The sequence below is a fragment of the Nelusetta ayraudi genome, unplaced genomic scaffold, assembly GCF_046127955.1.
Source record: "Nelusetta ayraudi isolate G7.1 ecotype Tasmania unplaced genomic scaffold, CSIRO-AGI_Nayr_v1 ptg000076l, whole genome shotgun sequence".
NCBI lineage: Eukaryota > Metazoa > Chordata > Actinopteri > Tetraodontiformes > Monacanthidae > Nelusetta > Nelusetta ayraudi.
Genome location: NW_027466126.1, coordinates 2,051,267 through 2,072,500, shown reverse-complemented (window position 1 = coordinate 2,072,500; position 21,234 = coordinate 2,051,267). Strand labels below are relative to the sequence as shown.

At 48.0% G+C, this 21,234-nt stretch overlaps 1 protein-coding gene across 2 annotated transcripts in view; it reads right to left on the bottom strand.

Moving 5' to 3' along the window:
- astn2 (astrotactin 2) overlaps positions 1–21,234 on the bottom strand; it is a 253,967-nt gene that overhangs the window by 5,133 nt on the left and 227,600 nt on the right. For both annotated transcript variants that reach the window (XM_076043609.1, XM_076043608.1), the window contains exons 20-21: positions 8,634–8,775; positions 1,397–1,497 (exon numbers count right to left, since the gene is read on the bottom strand). In XM_076043609.1, the coding sequence (XP_075899724.1) occupies positions 1,397–1,497; positions 8,634–8,775 (243 nt within the window). The remainder of the gene's footprint in view (positions 1–1,396; positions 1,498–8,633; positions 8,776–21,234) is intronic.

The following is a 21,234-nucleotide window of genomic DNA, read 5'->3' as shown; positions in this document are numbered from 1 at the left end:
TGATTTTTCTTGGTCGACCAGAAGAGACCAGGCCAGCTGACCAATCAGAGAAGACTTTCTTTTTCTTTATTCTAAAACCACTGGTAACAGTTGAGGATCTGAAATGATGAACTTTCTCTCTTTTTTGTATGTATGCATCCATGGATGTTTTTTTTCTCCATTTGCCAGTATCTGATGTGTTTGCGTATATATGAGTACTGTATATTTGTATATGGGGTATCTGATGAAGTTTTGGGTCTGAGGTCGGGTTGGATTGGGTGGTAATGGGGCATTGCTTTGTGATCTATGGCTGTTGTATGGAATCTGGGCCGCTGTTCATTAGCTGCCCATTTATACAAACATACTTGGATCGATTGCGTTTCGTATTTGTATTTCGATTGATTGCTAAAATAAGATAAAGTGAACTGAACTATTTGGAGGCCTGAAGAAGAGGGAATAACCCTGTTTTATGAGCGAGGAGTTTTACTGTAACAATCAGTAATAAAGAATGAAGTAAAATAACTGTTTTTTTTTCACGGTGGTTAAAGCCTACGGACGTATCCAGGCTGAAAGAAAAAAAAAAAAAAGAAAAAAAAAGGAAAAACACGTCCATTCGAAAGTTTTATTGCCCCTCGCATCCAGTTCCAGTGCCGAGTTGCAGCCGACTGGACTTGGTTCTTGGAGGGACGGCCGATTGTTTTCCTCTGTTTACATCCAGCCGGTGTCCATGGAAGCGCTCCATCCAACTCCACCGGGGCGCAGCACCTCATCCGCCGGCCCCCCTTCAAGGTGGAAACCGCAGCGCTGCTGCAGATCATCAGCTCTGGAGCTGCAGGACTTTCCCAGCTCACCCCCCCAAACAAAACTTTGAGTGAGAGCTAATAGGTTAATAATTACTGTAGCTCCCCAAGAAGCCCCCACCCACCCCCACCTCGTCCTGCCCCCGCAAAAACAAGGAAGAAAGAACGAAAAAAAAAAAAGAAGGTCTGCTGTGTTGTTTCCCAACTGCTTGGATTTGCGGACGGGGTTCCCTGCCGGAGCCCCTCTGCATACCCCACTTACATAAGAGTGGAGTCTGAGGTGAATTTGCAAAACAGATCCCGGGGTTTGATGCATTTATTATGAGTTACACATGGTTTCCAAGGACACGACAACAAAGGCGTTTCGGTATGGGTGGGTGGGTGGTGGTGGTGGTGGTGGTGGTGGGGGGTTGCAGCACTGCAGCGAGGCCTGCCGCCTCCCAACAGCAACACGGCGGCTAAATGAGGCTGAAAGTCCAAACGTGTAAAAAGGGTTTAAATCTAAGTGATGTATGAATACTGTGGGGAGGACGGGAGAAAAATGTTTTCCATGTCCTCCGAGGAGACGCTCCCATGAAAGAAACATGAGGGCCGTACAGTAGCGACGTCAGCGGTACCTTCGGCCCGGCTGTCGTCCACCATTGGGCAGGACGTCCGCACCGACACGTAGCTCGACTCCGATTGGCTGCCTCGGCTATCCACCGCGTGAAGAGTGAACCTGAACACAGGAGACACAAACGCGTTGAGCTGTGTGGGGGGAAAATAGATCTTCACGATGAAAAAAACAACCTTTATCTTTTAGCAAAGAGAAGGAGAAGAAGCAGCACATTTAGCCCTCTGTTTGCAGCCTGCAGCTTCCTGCTAAGCTGGACGCTCTGTTGGATCTTCCACATGCTTGGTCAGAGGAAAAAAAAGTAGTAAGCTCTGAATTGACAGTGGACAGCTGTGTGGGGTCAGTAGGAGAGGTACCTGTGAGACTCTAGCGACATCACAAAGGGCTGCCCTGCAAGTCTGCCAGCCATTTAAAATTTGAGATATCCATCATATGAGTAAAGCTCCCAATTTCATCAGCAGCGCATTTCATTTCATTTCATCAGCAGATCCCCCCCAAAAATGTGAATGTAGCCCTCTGTTTGCAGCCTGGTTGCAAAAAAAAAAAAAAATGATTGGCTTACTAATGCTTTGTTGAGCCTGGGGTAAGGGGACAAAAACAAGGCGGAGCAAACACCTGACTGGGCGGAACCAAGACCTGACTGAGGTTGCTTTGACTAAGCTGTTGGGCAACATCGGTGCCCTTTGTGACATCACAAGGGGCCGGTTTCCTGACCGAAGACTGGAAGCAAAAAGAAGGCAGCGATGCACTTTCCTCATTTCTGCAGAGTAATGCTGCCCTCAGCGGCGCTGATGAAATGGCTTATAAGAAATAATACGCAACCGCAACGCTGACATCACCCGCGTCGCAGGAAATGTCTTGTGAACAAGGAGCCAAGGTTTGCGGCATTTAATTATATCTGAAAACGAGCACAGCCGGCACCACAACAGCGGAGACGAGCGGGAGGAGTAAATGGGCCGTCTGGCACCACTCCAGGCGCTCTTTGAAAATGTCATAAATCAGAATTTTGCGGGTTCCATGACAGACTTGAGGAGCGCTTGCCTGCCCCGTTCAGACGGGTTGAGCGGCTCCGGTCTCACCGCTGCACCTGGGGGGTGGGGGTGGGGGTGGGGGGTGGGGGCGCAACGCGCGGTGCATGGCAACTAAAGTTGGGCCACAAGGATCGGCGCAGGAAACACAAAAGTGACCTTTTGCGTGTCCTTTTCCAAATGCCAATCGGTGTTACTGGCGAGCGGTAAGGAGGAAGTGGTCGCGCTGAATCTCAAAGAGGTCCGAGGGTGGCGCCGGTCGAGGAGGGCGGCTGCTCAACCCGCGGACGTGTGGGGCCGCATGCTGCTGAACTGAGCTGAGCCTGGAGATGCTGCTCAAACAGTCTCTGACCTCCCACTGGACCTGAGCCATCCTGGTGCTAGCAAAAAAAAAAAAAAAAAAAATGTCCAGAACAGCGAACCAACTGACAACTGTTTGAATCTCGTGGAAATTTTTATTTATTTGTTCACTTTTTTTTCCTGTTTCCAAATAATTTTGATAAATATTTGACACCTTTGGCCTCATATTAGTACAATTTAGCCCTCTGTTTGCAGACTCCCACCCAAAAAAAAACAAACAAAAAACCGCTTGTATCAGAGCCCTCTGTGACATCGCAAAGGGCCTATATTTAGAACAGGTCTGCGAGCGAGTCAAAGAAAAAAAGATTCCTTTTGTGTTGAGATCACTGGCAGGCTGAAGTCAGGAAACATCAAAACACTTTTACAATATATGACTTTTAGTAAAAACGTTACTGCTGTTTATTTTGTCTCTTTTTGAAACTACTAGGCTGCAGACAATTGGCTGGATGCACTGTTTTTTTTTTTTCTTCAAGAGTGTTGGCTTCCTCCCCCTGTATTTGCAAAATTTTCATTGTAGGTTCTGGTCCAAGATCGTATTTTCTAAATGGAACAGATGAATTTGATACGCTATAAAACTGTACAAATGTGATAAAATATGTTTTCTCAAAGAGGGGCAAAACAAAAAAAAACAAAACTATCTGCGTCAGACGGACTTGTTTTTCTTGCTGCAGGGAAAGTTCCTGCGCAAAAGAAAAAAGGACAAGAAAAGAAAAGTGAATTTAGTATTGAGAAATCTTTCTCGCTGGTTATGAACCGCTGCGAGCTTGTATTTCGACAGCAATACCGCCGTGAAAACAACACAACAGCGAGGAGGAAACCACAAAACACAGCCAGACAAAATGATCGACTGCGGAGGCATTCCGACGCTAAACAATCTGAAAAATACATGAAAATAAAGAAATTGGGATATTATTGTTTTTTGCAAAGGCTCATCCCCCCCCCCCCCCCCCCCCCCCACGCACCCCACCCCCTCAAGCCAGTTGCTGTCAAACGACTCCTTCGCTTGGACCTGTTTGGACTTTGTGCACATGCTTCGCCGCGTGGCGCTGTCCAGCCGACCGGATGCGACATTTGTGACACGGAGGAGGAAGAGGAAGAGGAAGAGGAGGAGGGAGTGGGCGGGGCTTGGAGATGGAAGTCGTCGAACAAGGAGGCAAATTTTCCTGAGAGAGTTTTGTGTGGGATGCAGAGAGCGTGCGCACGCTAGCGTTTTACGCTCCCTGCACCCCCTTTTGGTTTTGTTTGTGTTTAGCGGTTGGCGTCGGTGACAGGTAGCGTTTTCCCTCTCTCTTTCTCTCTCACACACACACACACGCACACACACGACCTTGAGCACTTAGAAGATTGCCGCACGTACTGTAATGAAGCCAACCCCGTGCCAGGAAATCAAGGCTCCCCCAAAGTTTTTTTTTTTTCTGAGAGGGGTTGGGGGGGGGGGGGGGGGGTTAGTCCTGCATTTTATTTGGGTAAATGCAGGACTAACTAACGCGCTCCGGTCCGGGGAAACGTGAGACTCTGCAGAAAGCGGCAGTGATTTGGAAGGCCGGCGATGATAAAGATCGCCGGGTAGAACAAAGCAGCCACCCACGGGCTGGCGTGCCACGGGAATGTCAAAACATCAAGTAAGAGCGTTGGCAAGGCGCGCGCAACCGCCGCGACCACCCACCCAAACACACACACACACACACACACACACACACACCCAAACACACCCAAAACACTCCTTTTGTCTCCCAATTTTTTTTTTTATATTTACATCCATGCATACATTCCAGCTCCGTCTCTCCTGCTCTCCATTCCAAGTCTGTCTCTGGAGTTTGTGTTTTGTGTGTGTGTGTGTGTGTGTGTGTGTGTGTGTGTGTGTGTACCAGGCTCTGGCTCTTCTTTTTTTTTTTTTTTTCAAAGCTCAGCAAACAACGAAGTGGGCAAATGGCAGATTAATGTTTGCGCAAACCGGCCGCAAAAGCGGCCGAGTTGCGAGCTAATCGGATGGGACAGCGAGCGGCGGCAGCCGGACGAGAGACGACAAGACAGAGTGAGAGAGAGAGAGCAGAGACAGACGGGTGAGGGTGGGGGCGGTGGGGGTGGTGGTGGTGGTGGTGGGGGGGGTGAGGGAGGACAGAAAGTGAGAGTGAGCGAGGATCAATTAGAGCAGTATTTTTGGCATGCGGCGGGCAGAGAGGGAGGGGGTGTGGGGGGAGGAGGGGGGGAAGGTGGTGGTGGTGATCAAATCAATCAAGGCCACATCCAATCATTCACTGGCTGCCGGAAGAATTAACGGCCGCTCGCAGGACCTCTCCACTGGAACCCTCTGATCTTCTGACAGAGGCACGGAAAAAAACAGAAAAGCCAAAAGAAAAACAAAACAACATGCAACAAGAAAGCTGCTCTAATTGTGGCAGATATACCAGGAAATGAGAGTGAGTGATACGATCTCATTATAAAAAAAAAAAAAAGAAGAAAGAAAAAAACCCACCAGAAATATAATTGCGTTCATGGGGCGTTCGACTGCAGGGTTGTGTCGTGGAAACACGAAGCCTGATGCCGTCGAGCACACGGTTCACCCAAGTATTGAAAAAAAAAAAAAAAACACTTGGGTGGGAGCTCTTGCAAAAGGATTCATGCACTTTGCGTCAAGGCGCTCTCTATTCTAGTCATTCTCTTTAGAAAAAAAAGATGTATATAAAAACCTGAATTAAGGGACCACCTATGCTCCTAATTGCACAAATCAATTTGAACTTGAATTCAATAGAACCGCCATACCTGCCCGAGGTTTCACAAACTTAATTCTGCAGCAATTTTTGTTTAATGTACCGTGCGAAGGAGGGAAGGCCCTCCGAAAAAGCCACAACAAGCCCCGTCGCCGCAGCCTGCGATTCTTGGGAGAATTTTGGGATCGACGCAAGCTGTTCCCGAACTTAAACACGCTGGCACAGGAAGGCTGTTTTTTTTTTTTTTTCTCTCTTAAAGTAGCCCCTGACATTTGGTGCGTGGAGCTCCACAAAAACATTTGTTTTGAGAGGAAAATGGGAGCCGGGGCAGCCTTTTGGTAATGATCGAGTGCAAAGCCAATACCGGCGGAGGCCTTATCGGCCTCTTGATTAAGACAAGCGAAGTGGGCAGCAAACAGATGTGCCCTCAGACGTAATTCCGACGTAAATTCGGGCCTTATCTGAAAGAATAACACTGCGGAGAATGCCTAAACAAAGATAACACAGTCACCCAGTTGGAAATGAGGCTGTTGTTGCAGGGTTTTTTTTTTTTTTTGTTGGACTTTGGAGATTTTTACCGGCAGTTATTTCTTCACTGCTCTTCATCTTCATCCATGACGTAGCAAGACTTTGAGGGGCCCAAACAAAAAAAAAAAAAAAAAAAAAAAAACCTTTTCCCTTGCGTGTTGTGATGTGTTTTCGGTTCACTATTAACTTTTCAACCAGTTGGGGATTAATGTTAAGTGCTTCCTGGCTCTCTTCATTTCGATCAGCTCCTTGGAAAGACATAAATCGCCATGTTGCAGACAGCGAAGCCCCTCAAACTGCTGTGCAGCTGTTTTGATGTCCATTTCAGATTAGATTACAGACAAAACGCAGGCAGCATTAGCACTGCTGCGTCAACCAATCACCGATCACTCTCCCGCCGTCCTCTTCCGTCACTGGACTTGGGACGTGACGTCACTGCAGCTCGGCGTTCCCACAAATCCCATCTACCTTTATTTTTATTTTATTTCATGTTTTGTGTTTTTAAATGGACAATTTGAGAGTTCCCAAAACAAACCAAGGCCACAGAAAATGCACATCCCTTCGAAAAGGTTTCATGAAGAAAAGCTGAGAAAAGTCTGAGGCAGCAGGACGAGCGCGGACGGCCTGTTTGGTTTTCTGAAGCCGAGTCACAACAACATCTGGGGTCCTGTCTGCTTCATCAGCTGCTGCTGGTGCTGCGACCGCATGCAAGGTGTGAGGGAAAGGCAGAAAATGTATAGAAGAGGTGCAAAGAAAAAAAAAAATAAGGAAATTAAAAATTGTGACGCAACTCGTGACTTTAGACAGTTTCTGCCGATCATCGACATTCTATCTTCTGAGGGGGGGAGTGAGGGGGTCACTTTCTGGGGCTTCTTTTAAAACGCACTCAGCTTCTGATCAGCGAGAACATAAAAAAAAAAAAAAAAAAAAAAGAAAGAACGGAAGCGTTGGCCGCTCCCACCGCGCGGAGAGCGCACTGCATTTCCCCGGCTAACTGGAACCAGCTGTTGTCGTAGACCAAGGTAACAAAAATTCAGCCCCTGCAACAAAATAACATTTGCAGTGGGAATTGCAGACACCCAGAGGAGGATGTGGTGATAATTCCCCAGTCATTGTTGTTTGGGAAATATGCAAACATGGCCACAACATAATGTTTAATGAAAGGTCTTTCCGTGGTAATGGGAAACACTGAACTCATAAAAAAAAAAAAAAAAAAAATGGTCTGAAACGTATTACGCCAACAAGGGTTGCAAAAAAGCATAAAAAAAAACAAAAGAGCGAGCGGGGGAGGCGGGAGTGGTGTCACGGTGTGATGGAGGTAAACCCCACTGCAGCTGAAGTCAACTGTGGATTTTAAGACTTCTTCACTTTCCCCGTGTGAGCGCTAATAAAAAGCTGCTGCCATTTTGCAGCTTTCTTATATTAAAAAAGGTGAAGCCAGCCGTTTAAGAGAAACTCAACACCAGCAGCAACTCCTGGGGTGGCAGGAGGGGCGGCGCTTCCGTGCGGCGTCCGCGAGCCCGTTAAGCCGGACGTCTCTGCAAAATGTCGTCACGTTCTCGACACGACGACAAAGATCCTCGATGCCTTGAGTCGCTGGCGCGCAGTGCGGCACGGCGGACGATGACCTCGTCGCCAGTCTGTTTGCAGGCCGTAAGGAGTCGCACCGCCGCCCACAATGCAGTGCGGTTGCAGCGTTGCTAGTCCACCGGGGCAGCACTACGGGCACGTGACCCTGATCCGCACCACGCAAGAGAAAATGACTACTTGTTTGTCAGCCAAAATGTAACATTTCGCAGTTTGTTGATTTGCATAAAAGCGTAAAACAAAGGCCGCGCTGCGTTGGTTTCAAGTAAGAGCAAAACTATTAAAACGCACAAAAAAAAAAAAAAAAAATGTCCGTCTGACTCGTATTATTGGAAATCGAATTAGCGAAAATTGGACAAAGGCACCCAGATATGCGGTCTAGGTGGTCTGGATCTCTCCGGGCGCCGCCCGCCGACATCAAACAATAACAGAAGAAGACGGAGGTAATAAGACGGGAAACAGGGAGCAAAACCTGCCAGGCCAATTAGGGAGAGTCTCGGCGTTCGCTCGGAGACGCAGTAAATACTTGGTTGCCTGGTTACTGGTTTGCCACCAGCGAGCGTTCCGCAGATGATGGGAACCCGGCCCCAATAACGACTCACGGGGAACAAAGTTTTGTCAGACTCGCTGGGACGGATTCCTCTTGCGTCGTCGCGCTAACTCAACGGTCGCGGGGCGCCAAGCGCCTCGGCTGGGAGCTTCTCATTGCTCCACCTCGACCACGGCGGTACTGCAGAAGCTGGGCCCCGCCAAAAACGTTTCATAAGCTGTGTACAGTTTCGTCAAACACACAATAGATACAATTTCCCCACAAGCTTAATATTTATTTCCCATGTATTCTTTAGGCATATCCGGATCTGTGAACAATCAGGACGCTTCCAGACTCGGCGAGGGCTGCGCGGGAGCCTCGGAATTTTTACGCAGGAAGCCGCTCGAAACAAAAACACAATCGGCGCACCGTGTTTACGCATATGGTGAGGAAATAAACAGCCGGCATGAAGCGGCTTGGCAAGCCGACGGGACTTACTTATAGAGGCTGTCGGGTTCCAGGCACTTAAAGACCACAGAGTACTGCACAGAGTGGGGGCGCTCTCCAGTCCTCTTGCCGGCAACGATGCACGAGGAGCCCAGGCCGGAGAACAGGTCCTCCATCAGGCTCAGGACCTCACCTGGTTCACAGCAGAGGATCATGGGAGGGAAAACACAAGAGAAACACAGGGAAAGGTTGAGACCAGGAAGAGGAAACAAATCTTCCAAGACTGTTTTTTTTCCCCCTAATTGTCCAAGTCAATTTTTTTTTTTTTCTTTTCGCAACGCAAAAGACACGAGCAGACGCACAAGTTGTCTTATCATAACATGTTTCATCTGTTGCTCTGGGTTTAAATTGAATCACGCTGCGTGTTGTCTGGCAGGAACAGGAACGTTTCCCCACACTGAGACGCACACGCATGCACACACACACACACACACACACGCACACATGCAAGGACACACGCAGACACGCACTGGTGTTTCTTTCTTTTCTTCAACAGATCCAAATCGGAGGCTTTCTTGCATTAAACGTAACGTTTTATTGGCGGCAACCTGATCCGCGGCAACGTTATGCAGCCTGCGAGGGAAAAAAAAAGAAAAAAAAAGCAGCGTTTATCCCCCCCGATGGGCGGCCGATACTGTTACAATGATGTGGCACCGAGGGCCCTGGCATCTCACAAAAACACCGCTGCACAAGTTGTGAAATATATTTCATGTCAGCTTACTGGAAAAGGCCAGTGACGCACACTTGTTCATTTAGAAACACACACACACACACACACACACACACACACACACACACACACACACACTAGTTTCCAGTGCTCAAGGGGGTGATGGAAAAAAAAAAGAGAGGGAGCTGTCAAAATAGTTTAAAAGCTCTCAAACGCTTGGATTTCCAACTATTTCTACCCGAGGTAAAGGGCAGCTCAGTTTTAGCTTATGATACACGGGCCAACTTATAAACAGAAGGGAGTAAGTCTGGCTGGTAGGGCACAAGGGGATGGCAAGAAAAGGTTGCCGAGGGGAGAGAGGGGGAGAGAGAGAGAGGGAGAGAGAGAGAGAGAGAGAGAGAGAGAGAGAGAGAGAGAGAGAGAGAGAACTGCACGAATGAATGATTTGACCTTTTCACAGAGAGAGCTCTGTATACTGGAGGTTTCCCCTTAAACACATTCCAGCAGGGCTGCAGGACGACTCTTTCGCAGGGCCTTCGCCCTTCCTCGGCCCGCATAAATCTCCGCTCGGATCCATTTATTCCGCTGTCAGAGGCGACTATTGGAGCGCGGCAAACTTTAATTGTAACATCTTATCAAGATATACTCCATTTAAAGTCACGGCACCTCCTCCGATTGTTGCCTCACAACGAGGATTAAAGACTTTCCGTCAACGCATTTTATTTATTTATTAGTTTCTTTATTGCTATTGCTTTTTAAGTGGGCCTGCAGATCATTAAGTTGCCTCCCAAGCGCTACCATTGTTTTTTGTTTTGCTTCTTCTGCTCGTTCCTGGAACGAGCCAGTCGATAAGTTACATAAATACGTCTTTAATTGGTGCATGTGTTTTGCGTTAGCTATTAACAGCAGCGATAATTACCGCTGTGCAACCGGCCTGTGATTGATTCCCAGCGTCGGCGCTCAGCGTTTCACTCACACACACGCCCGCACGCTGACCGCAGCTCCGAGGCGTCAGCTGCCAAGCGAGGACAGATCTTATTGTGTCTTTTGAACGGCACCAGCGCGGTCCAAGCGCGGCGTCCAGCAGCAGGAAGTCCGCGGCCCTCGGTGGTGGTGGAAACGCCACAACAAACCGGGAGAGGTCATCCAGAAGCTGCGCTAAGCCGGCGTCTCCCGTTTTACGACGCCTCGCTGTGGCGCGCGAGCCAAGATATTGATAATTGCCGGGTCATAACTTTCCTTGCTGCGCTGCCATTAAAAATTTAGCACGGCGAGGCCGGGCGGCGGCGGCGGCGCGGCCTCCCAGTAGACTGCCAGCAAAGACAGAAAGAGGACAAAAGCGCCGCAAAGACAGAGGGAAAAGGGGTGGGGGGTGGATTGTGCAGTCGTTCTGCAAGGAGATGAAAATTTACATCTTTCAGATTCACATAAAACTAGCCAATGCACACATCCTTGGATTTAAATCATTTCAGAAAAAAGAAAAATAAAAAAAAAGCTCAAAAATTGCCAAAAGAAAGTCGCCCAGAACGGATCCCTTTATCGGGGACAGAGAGCAAACCCGCAGGGCAATTAGCCCCTTGTGTTATGCACGTGTTAGAGCTGAAGCTGTTGTCTCACAGTTTGACTCTACAACCGCCACTCAAAATGCACTTGATGTGGTGGCGTCCATCTCCATCAGAAAAAGTTACAGTATGTCTCGGGAACAGCGCCAAAACAACCGCCGGGGCCGAGAGGAGCTCTACCCCCAGAGTCCGGACAGAAGGAAGTACTCAGAGGTGTTTTTTTTTTCTTCCTGAGAAACAAAACCACAAACAAAGAACTTTGGCGGTTCTCAAGTGGCAAAAAAAAGAGCTGCGGCGAGGGCCGGAGCTTGGCGAGATGGCGCGAGGAAGGTACAGTAAGTTCGGAACAGTAAGTTCGGAGCGCTTATCAATCTCTGCTAGCGGACGCGATCCATCGCCTGAAAGCAATATGCTGTCCGCATAAATGAAGCAACAAAAGAACAATACAAACTGTGTTAGATGTGCACAGTGGGAAATAATTTGAACACAGCAAAGGGAAGCACAGGGGGGCCGACAGGAAGCAATAAAACTGAAGCTGAAGGGATTTTTACTGTTGGCCACTTGAGGTACTGCAACCAAATATCTCATTTGGCCCTAAAAAATATGCTTCCCACATACTTTACCAACGGTTGACAGGACTCCTCTGACCAAAGCCTTGGTTCAAAAAAAGTCACGATAGTTTTAATTTGTCGAAAAAAATTCTAAAGGCCAAAAAACTTCAACTTCAACTCCAACTTCATTCATTCCCAGCCACGATGTCACGTCATGTCACGTGCTGGGCTCTCGGCGCGTTCCAGTTGGATGGTGCCGTAAGTAAATTTCAGATGTCGAACTTTGTGAGTGCACGCGGCTGACTGAGCAACTCTATTGGAATGATGGGGCCGACGTGAGGAAACAGGGATTAGCATCGGCGCGGCGCCTCGGGACCATTTGTGACCTTACCGCTGCTGCATCTCAAGCGGCCGCCGCCTCCAGATGAAAGCGGATGTGCGAAATACAGACTTGAACGCAGCTCGACTCGAAAGCGGGGAGAACAATGGGCACGCTCAGCTGAAAGTGTTTTCACAAGCTGTTGGCGCGCGCTCGCACACACACACGCACGCACGCACTCACGCACACAAAAGCGCGGCCAGGGCGTTCAATCATCCGCCGACTCCAAGGTGGTAGCTTTTAAAAGAAAAAAAAAGAGCCCCCGCATACCAATCTAGAATTAGCTAATAATACTCGAAAATTGAATTCATTAACTGTAGGATAAGATATTCAAACCCACCCAGAAGCAGCGTCTGTGGCTCTGCCCCTCTGAGGGTTTCCTCATGGGTACGGCCTGTGGTCCGTCAACATTTCTGTCAATACCCAGAGTCAAAACAGCGCACAGCTGGCAAAAATTAAGGCCCCCGAAATTCTATTACGGTAAAAGCCATTTTGCGTGTTCTCCAGCTTACATCCCGATTAAAACCTCATGTTAGGTACCAGGTGACCTTTTTTTTCCTTTACTTTTTGGTGAGCAGAGAGAAAAGAACAAATAATAGCAAATCATGGGAATGCGGCGCAGGAGGGCGGCCGGTGGACGGCCGCGCGTGGGGGAGACGCGAGGTTTTTTGTCAAACACAGGCTACGGTAACTGTGATGCAGCTGCACGGTCCAAGCGATCTGCGTGGCAGACGTGCGGATGGGTGGGAGGAGGAGAGGGGAGCCCTGCCTGCGCAACGTGTTTTCGCTCGGAGGAGACGCTTCTTCCACGCGTGCCGCCCGGGACACTTGGGTCCAACTGCGAGTCCAACTGCGAAAGCTGCAAAGATGATGATGAGACACCAGATGAAGGCCAGACTCACACACTCTGTTCCATCACCAGAGGAAAATATGAAGAGGCACCTCCCCTTCGAAAGCAGGGCAGGGTAAAACACTTTCAAAAGGTCCTGTGATTTTAGCAAAATTCACTTTTTTCTAAACTTCCAACTTGAACTACATTTTTTTTTTTTTAACATTCTGAGTCTGGAGCCAGTCAGTGAGGCAGCTGTGAATGAGCAAAGTCCACAGTCCTCTGCCTTTTTCTGCCTGCTACTTTTTTTTTGTCCCCAGAAAGTCAATAGCTGCGTTTCCATGACAGTTTTTCGCAAAACAAAAGCGATATATCTAAAATTTCGACAAAGTACAATTGCGATTTGCAGGTGTTTCCACCGAATGGTGTGAAGCGCATGAACCGTAATTTTCCTAAAATGCTATCTCGCGGGACATAATTCTTTTATTACGTTTGCTTTTGTTTGTTTACGTTTGTTTGCTGTCAATAATGGTTGTTATATTTTTCTCTTTGATTACTTGTGAAAAACATTTTGTCTCCTCCTCCGTCCAAACATAACGCAGCATTTTCACTTGAAGTGAACTGGTTACGTGACCGCGTACTGACGATGCGTAAATGCGAAAAAAATGCGATAAGTCTCTATATGTCTGAAAAATCACCTCATGAGACGTAAAAACCTTTTAGCCATATTTGAGAGGTTTTTCGAAATTCAGGTGTTTTGTTCAGGTTTTGCACAATTCTAGGGGTAATGGAAACCCTGCTTTTGCTACAACACAGGTCTGGAAAAGTCAGCCCTTTGTGACATCACAAAGGCCACTGACGCCTCTCCGATTCCGGCCTGAGCCTCGCGATTCCGTCCCCCATTTTACAACGTGCGTAATGATCAACGAGGCATCTGTTGTTTCAACAGCAGGCGGCAAACAGAGGGCCAAACGTGCTCTCCCCTGGGGTGGGGGTAATTATTCAGAAGTGGACTGCGAGGAGAGGCAGGTTCCCGCAGAGGTCAGCGACTCTGCGTCCTCGCTGGTCGGGTTGTTGGAGAAAGAAACGTGCATGAAACAACGACGACGACCGTCTGCACGCAGCGAGACGCAGCCTGCAGGCAAACGCCAGCCAAGCGCATGTTGACCTTGTTTGACCCCGCCCCCTCCCGCCAGCCGATACGGCGACCAGCACCGTACGCGGTGGCACGTCCTGCGCTGCTGGAAGCCAGACCTCTCGCACACGTATCATTAGAACTGATGAATTCAGGCAGTGTAATTGCCTCGGCCATTAGCCGTGTGCGTGTGTGTGAGTGTGTGTGTGCGAGAGAGTGGGTGGGCGCGGTCGTGTGAGTGAGTTAAAGAGTGCAAAATTCTCAAGGTCAGCGAGTTCACAAATTAGGAGGGTTTTTTTTCTGCTTTCCGCCCCTTCGAGAGCAAATTTAAGGGAAAGTGGCACAGAAAGAAAACAGCCGTCTGCTGAGGTGGTGACCGCTTTCTCACCGCCGTCGCACAAAACCACCAACGCACGTCGAAAACTGAGAGCCGATAATGAGGCATGTACATGTTTAAAGGGAGTCCCTAAACGTTAGACTGTAGTTTGTTTTTTTCTTTTCACTTTTGATGGAAAGTCAATTCTCTGTAATTTCTTTTACTTAGTAATGAATAAAATCAGTCCGTGAGTAAATGCTCACGTTATGACAGTTTTAATATCATACTTGGACTTACCAAGCACATGTATATTAATCACGTAAAAACCCTGAAGGTCATCGAGGTGTTTCGCCCTGCCTCCAGCGTCCTGAAGGTTACAGTGTCTATTTATGACATCACAGGGGCTGCTTTCCAAAACGGAGTCAGAGGAAGAAGTTTGAGACTTTCCTCTCGTTTGGGGAGTTCACTGACAGGCTGGAGACATTTATCATTGTTTAGGGGGGAAATAAATGCTGGTAATGCGGTTTTCATATAACATGCGTACTATAAAATGAAAAAAAAAACAAAAAAAAACCTACAGATGGAAATGTATTTAAAACCGCTTGACGAAAAGCAAATGTGCAAAACATTTTTCAACTGCGACTTCCCGAAATGAGCCAATATGATGAATCAAAATGAGAAGATTGTGTGCTCGGCAGTTATGTCGCAGTGTACAGTTAAACTTAACGCTTTTATGTGCTTGTGGTTTTGTTTCATCGCACTGGGAAGTTTCTATTTTCTTTTATTTGTGTCTCATTCCATCCATTATCTCCCCACTGCAGTCTCCCGCGCAGGGTCACCGGGTTCAATGTTCACAGAGCTTTTTTCTCGCGTTGCGCGTTGTTGTCCTCAAACGACCCTCATCCGCGTCAGACCGTCTCTATTTTTGCATCTACTACCAGCGCGACTGCACTGAGGGCTCTTTATGATTTTTTTTTTTCTTTTCAAACAAACACAGCACAAGCTGTATATTAACAAACAAATCACAAACTTTATGTTTCCTGTGCATTGCCAAGTCTGCTCGGGGCCCCTTCTGTTAAACTGTCAGCACTCAGCCCTCCACTCTCCAAAGTGAGCCGCCTCGCGCGTCACCTTTCTCGCTTCCCTTGGCGACCTCCAAACACATGCAGTTTGAAGGAAAAAAAAAAAAAAAAAGCCACAACAGTTGTAAGCAAACCGTCAAATTGAACCTGATGTCGCCTCAGGCAGGAAATCAAGGTAAGAAAAGGAGGGAAAGCATAACCTACGGTGACGTCTGCTAGTGTGAGGGAAGCAGCTGCAGTGGAGCTGAAAGCTCCCGTTTAAAAGGGAGGAACAAAGCACTGTGGGAAATAGAGTTGCACCCAATTGTCCAAGTTTTTTTTTTTTTTTTTTCTTTCACACCCTTTCTAATGAAGTGGAGGGACGTCCCTTTGAACGATCCAGGCGCTGGCAGAAAAACACGTTATTTATTCATGACAACGCTTTTGTTTGAGCGGGAGGGCTAAAATAGATATTGTGCTGCAAGCAGCAATGCCTAAATGCACACACACATATAAATATACATGTGTATAAGTTGCAGAAGCTCCTTAGTCCAAAATTAGTATTCATACATTTCCTGACTGATTGATAGAAGGAGAATGCACATTTTGAACCTTCAGATTAAATGTTCTTTTCTTTAAGAATAAGTACACACGCACGCACGCGCACACAAATGAAACGGCTCGGCTGAAATACATCTTTAAAAAGAAATGTAAAAAAAAAATGAACTAGGAAGAGCAGCAGGCGGACGGTGTCGAAGGGTTACACTTATCTAAAATTAATCACATTCCCTCCAGCTACTAATAATTGAGTTGTTACTCCGGTCAGGTTGTGGTCCAAAGATAAGATGTGATAACAGACATTATACTAACATGTCTGGAATGAATAATACAATATCAAAAGAAGAAAAAAAGAAGAAAAAAAAATCCATCTGTTCATTTTTCCTGTTCTGTTCTTTCGGTCGAATTCTACTGCCAGTGGCTCAAGGTATGAAGGTTGCAGTGGTTAGTGAGCACCGTCGCCACGCTGCAATGAGGTTGTGGGTTCGATTCCCAGGCCTGAGACGGCTGGGATTTGCTCCAGTGGACTCTGAACAGGGACGAAGGGGTGATAGGAACTGGATGGATGAATGGATGGATGGATGGATGGATGGATGAGACCTCAGAGTGAGAACATGTTCTTCACGGCCCCCTTTTTTCTTTTCTTTCCTTCCTTGACACAGACTGAGCCGATGGGCGTTGACAGCCCGTTGGCCTGCGCCCGTGCCGCTGACTGATGTGTGAACAGAGCTCGTCGGGTTTACCAACACTGACCATTGGCAAACAGCAAAAGCTGGTGCAAAATTTGCAGCTGCACAGCTGGTAGCCAATGAACCCAATTGCCCATCCATCCATCCATCCATCCATCCATCCATCTGCTGGCCCATCCATCAATCTCTCAATCCGCAGTGTCACAGTGATGGTACATTTAATTGGCCATTCCATTATCCCACCCAAATAGCAACACTTTCCAAGGCCGGCTGAGGAGGCTTCCAGGGTTTTCTCAGAACCAACGAGATGATCGATGACGCCTCCAGTAGGTTCACCGGGTCTGTTACCAGCTGGACACGCCCAGAAGAACACCGAACCCTGTGATTCATCCACCATCACTCACCGTGGTGGCTTGTCGGATACAACTTGTAACACTTTCCAGCTCCAGTTGGAGATTCCCGTTGCATTCAAACAGCATGTATGGGACCATATGATCCCTCCAGCAAGCTCCAGCATCACCAGGATCTTGCTGCCTTGTCGACGATGGCAGCAAATGCCAAGACTTTCTAAATGGGATGCGTTCGGGTGCAACTTCCTGTTCCTGGTACCACTGGAGGTCCACGGCCTCACCTCGAAGGCTGAGCTCAGCCCCTACGAGGAATGAGATCACTTTCACTTGCTCGTAATCCCGGTCGCGTTCTTTTGGTCGAGACACAAAGCCGTAGTTTTGGGGTTTGGAACACAGGCCGGGTTTCAAAACAAGAACTTTGTCTTCGGACTCAACTTCCTCTGCACAGCCGCGATCCAGCGCAACATACAAAGAGCAGCTGATTTGATTTGTAGTCACCAGCACATTTCTTCAGAAAAAAAGTATTAAAGAAAACACAAACTTGGAGACTTGGATACTTTATCTGGAACTGAGGTTCTGTTTTCTGCACTGTAAGCAATATATTAAAAAACACTGTATCAGCAGCAGACATTGAATGTAACAGCTTAAAAAAAATATATCCAATCACTTTAATTATTGCAGAGAGAATTTTCATCAGGACTACATGGCGTATTTATTTATACCTCGTTGTTTTGCTGGAATTGCAAAGTGCGACAAATCAATGCCAATTTAATGCTTAAGTACATTTAAAATATGATCTTTTGGTTTTTTCTTCGATGGAGCCAAACCCAATAATAACATGTCTGGACCCACACAACTTTTGCTGTTACTTCATATCCTCGCAAACATGCTTCACAAGCGTGCCGATGACTGACGGGTACACAATGCACTCACTCGCTCACACACACACACACTGATGAATAAAAGGGACCGACGCGTCTTGATTGCAGTTGCGACACTCGTGTGGGTCTGCGCCACCGTGATTGAGCGTATGGAGCATTAGGATTATTAAGGGAGACGGATGGATGAAAAACGAAAAGCGGGGAAAGTCTAGACCTACAGCAGAGAGAAAGAGACAATAATTAATGTGTGTGTGTGTGTGACGAGGCAAAATGGGAAATGAAGCAAAAAAAAAAAAAAAAAAAAAACTCGGGGGTGGAGGGGGGGGAGGGAATGCAGACAGCCCTTGGCCCCCTGCCTGCAATCTGCAATCTGCTGATGGCGAGACTCGTGACGAGGAGGTGCACAGCGTCCATTTTTAGCGATGAGGTCATCTTTAATTAACAAAACAAAGAGAGTCAGCTGTGTCACTCCAATCTGTTATCTGCACCCATGCTCAAGGACACCGTTTATCTCCATATAATTTAATCTCTTTGAATGAGGGCTTATTGACGCATCGGGAGGGGGTTGGGGGGGTGGTTGCGTTGCTGGGGGCGGGGGGTATTTGCGCTTCTCGGCCAATAAGTGAACTGTTACATAAAGAGGGGAGGGGGAGGGGCACGGAGACGCCACTGACCCTGGTCAGAAGGAGAGCAGAGAGTTTGGTGACGGAGGAGGCGGAGAGGAGGGTCTTCACGTGGCAAATGACAGCCAGAGGGAGCCGCCGGCAGAGAAAACCAGAACTACGAGCAGGCCTGACAATCAACTGGCAAAGAAAAAAAAAAAATGACATCATTGCTTGGGCGGTACGGGCATTATAATGTTTGAACGCCTGCAAATGCTACGGCGGGAAAATACTTCTCCAAACAGCTGACGACGCCCCCGGAAGAAGTAGAAAAAAATGACCCTTTGGATTGAAGATCCGAGTGGATTTCATGTGAAACATTGACGGCCCAATCAACCAACCCACCCCCAACCAATCAGAGCGGTCCTCTCTTTCTACGCTACCCCCCACAGACACAACAGTCCAGGACAAAGGTGTTTAATTTTTTTTTTTCAAATTAGCATCAAAGCATGCACGTATGTGTTACGGGGCTGTTGGGGGTGGGTGGGCATCGCAACGCTGACGTATGCATCCGCGAAAAAAGAAAAAAAAAAACGTCACTTCAGCATAGCTGTGATTCAGGGATGAAGCAATTAGCTGCCGACAAGACAATGGAGGGATTGTAAAAATATGATAATGGGGGAAGCGAAGGCACTAAATTACACATTGTATTAGCCACACACACACACACACAATATATATAGATATAATTTCTCTTTCAACCAGTTCTAACTCACTATTGGTGACAGCCAACATCCTGCAGCCACAGTGTTTTTGTTAATGCAATAAGTCAGTCCCAATATAAGGTCATAAAGAAGACAAAAGGCATGGAATTAATGTCAACTTGTAAATCAAACTATCAACAACAGATGATGGACACGCCCACTACTACCCTAGTGAGGTGTTTTATACTGGTTCCAAGTAATCCCACAACCCAACATCTCTAAAGTGCGACACCACCGCAGCAGCAGCAGCAGCAGCAGCAGCAGCAGCCGCCTGTCTCTGTTAATTCTGACGTCACCGGTGAAGAACATCCTCGGCTTCACAGTATGACTCGCCGAGGGGAGGAGGGTGGGGGGACAAGTGAGGAAGGAGGGGGTGAGGGAGACAGGGAGGGAGGGAGGGAGGGAGACGCAGAAACACATCAGCGCTGCCGCTCCGAGCAAGCGCCCTGCACGCTGCCTCTGCCTTGTTGTGCCATCTAGAGGCCTCTGCGAGGCCCCGTGAAGCAGACGCACTCCTGTCCGTCACCGGCGCCGACTGACTGAACTGACAGGGAAAAGAGGCGCCGGTCAAGTCGACGGCGCAGGCGGTGGGGCGGCGAGCCTGGGGGGATGCAAGACGTAGAACATCAAGGAAACGCAAATGCGCCGATGACGCACTGACAGGGTCGCTGTTTGGTTGATGGTGTGACAGTGAGTGAAAGCTGGGACGGTCACGACAAACTGGTTTTCACCTGAAGCTCTGCCGCCCCCATCATCCCCCCCGGCTGATTCCTCTCCCGCCTGCTACTGCTCGACATCTGGCAACCGTCGTGTTTTTTTTCCTCTCTTTTTTTCTTCTTCTTCTTCAGGGGATAAGCTGCAGGATCTGATCCTGGCAGTAGCAGGGTCTTCATTCAAGATGTTCAAGTGTGTTTTTTTCCCCCCTAAGATGCAGAAGGGATAGTTAAACTACCACTGACATGACTGACACCCTGCGTGATTTCCATATGACGCACCAGCTCGCTGGCAATTAAAAGTAATTTATCAGCGTTGGAGGCATTCTGGGGGTCACTGTCGCGTGCCAGAGCCAAAGTGCACTTTCCACTCAGTTTCTGCGTCCCGACGTGCACTCCAGTCAGATGGAGCAAAGCTCTATTAAAGTGTTTCTTTTTCTTCCCTCCAGATATCTTCAATTCATTTCCGCAGGGTGTTTTCAGACCAAACACGAGGCAGATGTTAACGGCTTTGGCCGTCCGTGCTGTTCAAAAACGACTTCTGATTTCCAGAACGACTATTTATTTGACTAATCATCCACTGACCGGCCTCAGCTGTGTTAATTCAATCCTTCTCCCTCGCTAGCCTGCGGCCAGTGCTGCCTTTAGCACTGCCGTTAGCGCTTGCTCCATCCAAATGTCTGCTTCCGTCCGATCTTTTCACGGGGCGACTGCTTCGTGTCACACTGCCCTAGCCTTCACCTCCGCCGCAAGGTCGGGTCGATTGTTCTGCACTGAAATGATTACAGCCTCTCGGTGGATCTGCCCTGGGTCTACCTCTGTGTGCGTGTGTGTGTGTGTGCGTGTTACGTCACAGCGCTGAGGGCTTGAGGGAGGCGGCTAATGGCATTAGACAACTTTGTATTCTTCCCCCACCTTTTTCGCAAAGCTTGTTGTTGTTGAGCGTGTGCGGCTCGAGTTGCAGCTGTGTGTCCGGCTCCCTTGTGAACTGAAACACGGTGTGTGTGTGTGTGTGTGTGTGTGTGTGTGTGTGTTCAACCTCTACAGCAATCAACAGGAGTGGTTGGCAACACACCTAAGTTCTACAGTGCTGTTCTCAGATTCTGTGCACCTTCTAAAAGGAAAACTGTTGTTGTGGGAGCGTCGGGTCCGATTGGAAAATGCAGATTCCTCTTTTTTAATGTCTACTGAGGTTCTCATGGACAACGCAGTCAAGCTCTTCCACTGATGGGCAAAGACAAACTCAGCTGCCGAGTGGTAACCAGGATTTAAGAGCTGACATTCTCCACGGCACAGCAGCGATTATTTAAGTCTAAGGGTTTAAGAAGTAAAAGGAAAAAAGGAAAAAGAAAAATATGCCCATTAAACAGAAGAACGCTGACAAATGATCAGTGCTGATGTCATCAATTACGTCGAATCGCGGCCAAGCCGACGCTGTGCGAGCGCTCCCACATAAATTCCCAATAGAATGGAGCCTGGCACTGCACTGAAACTCCTCTCCGCATCGCTGTTGCCCTTTGCTGGTCCGTATA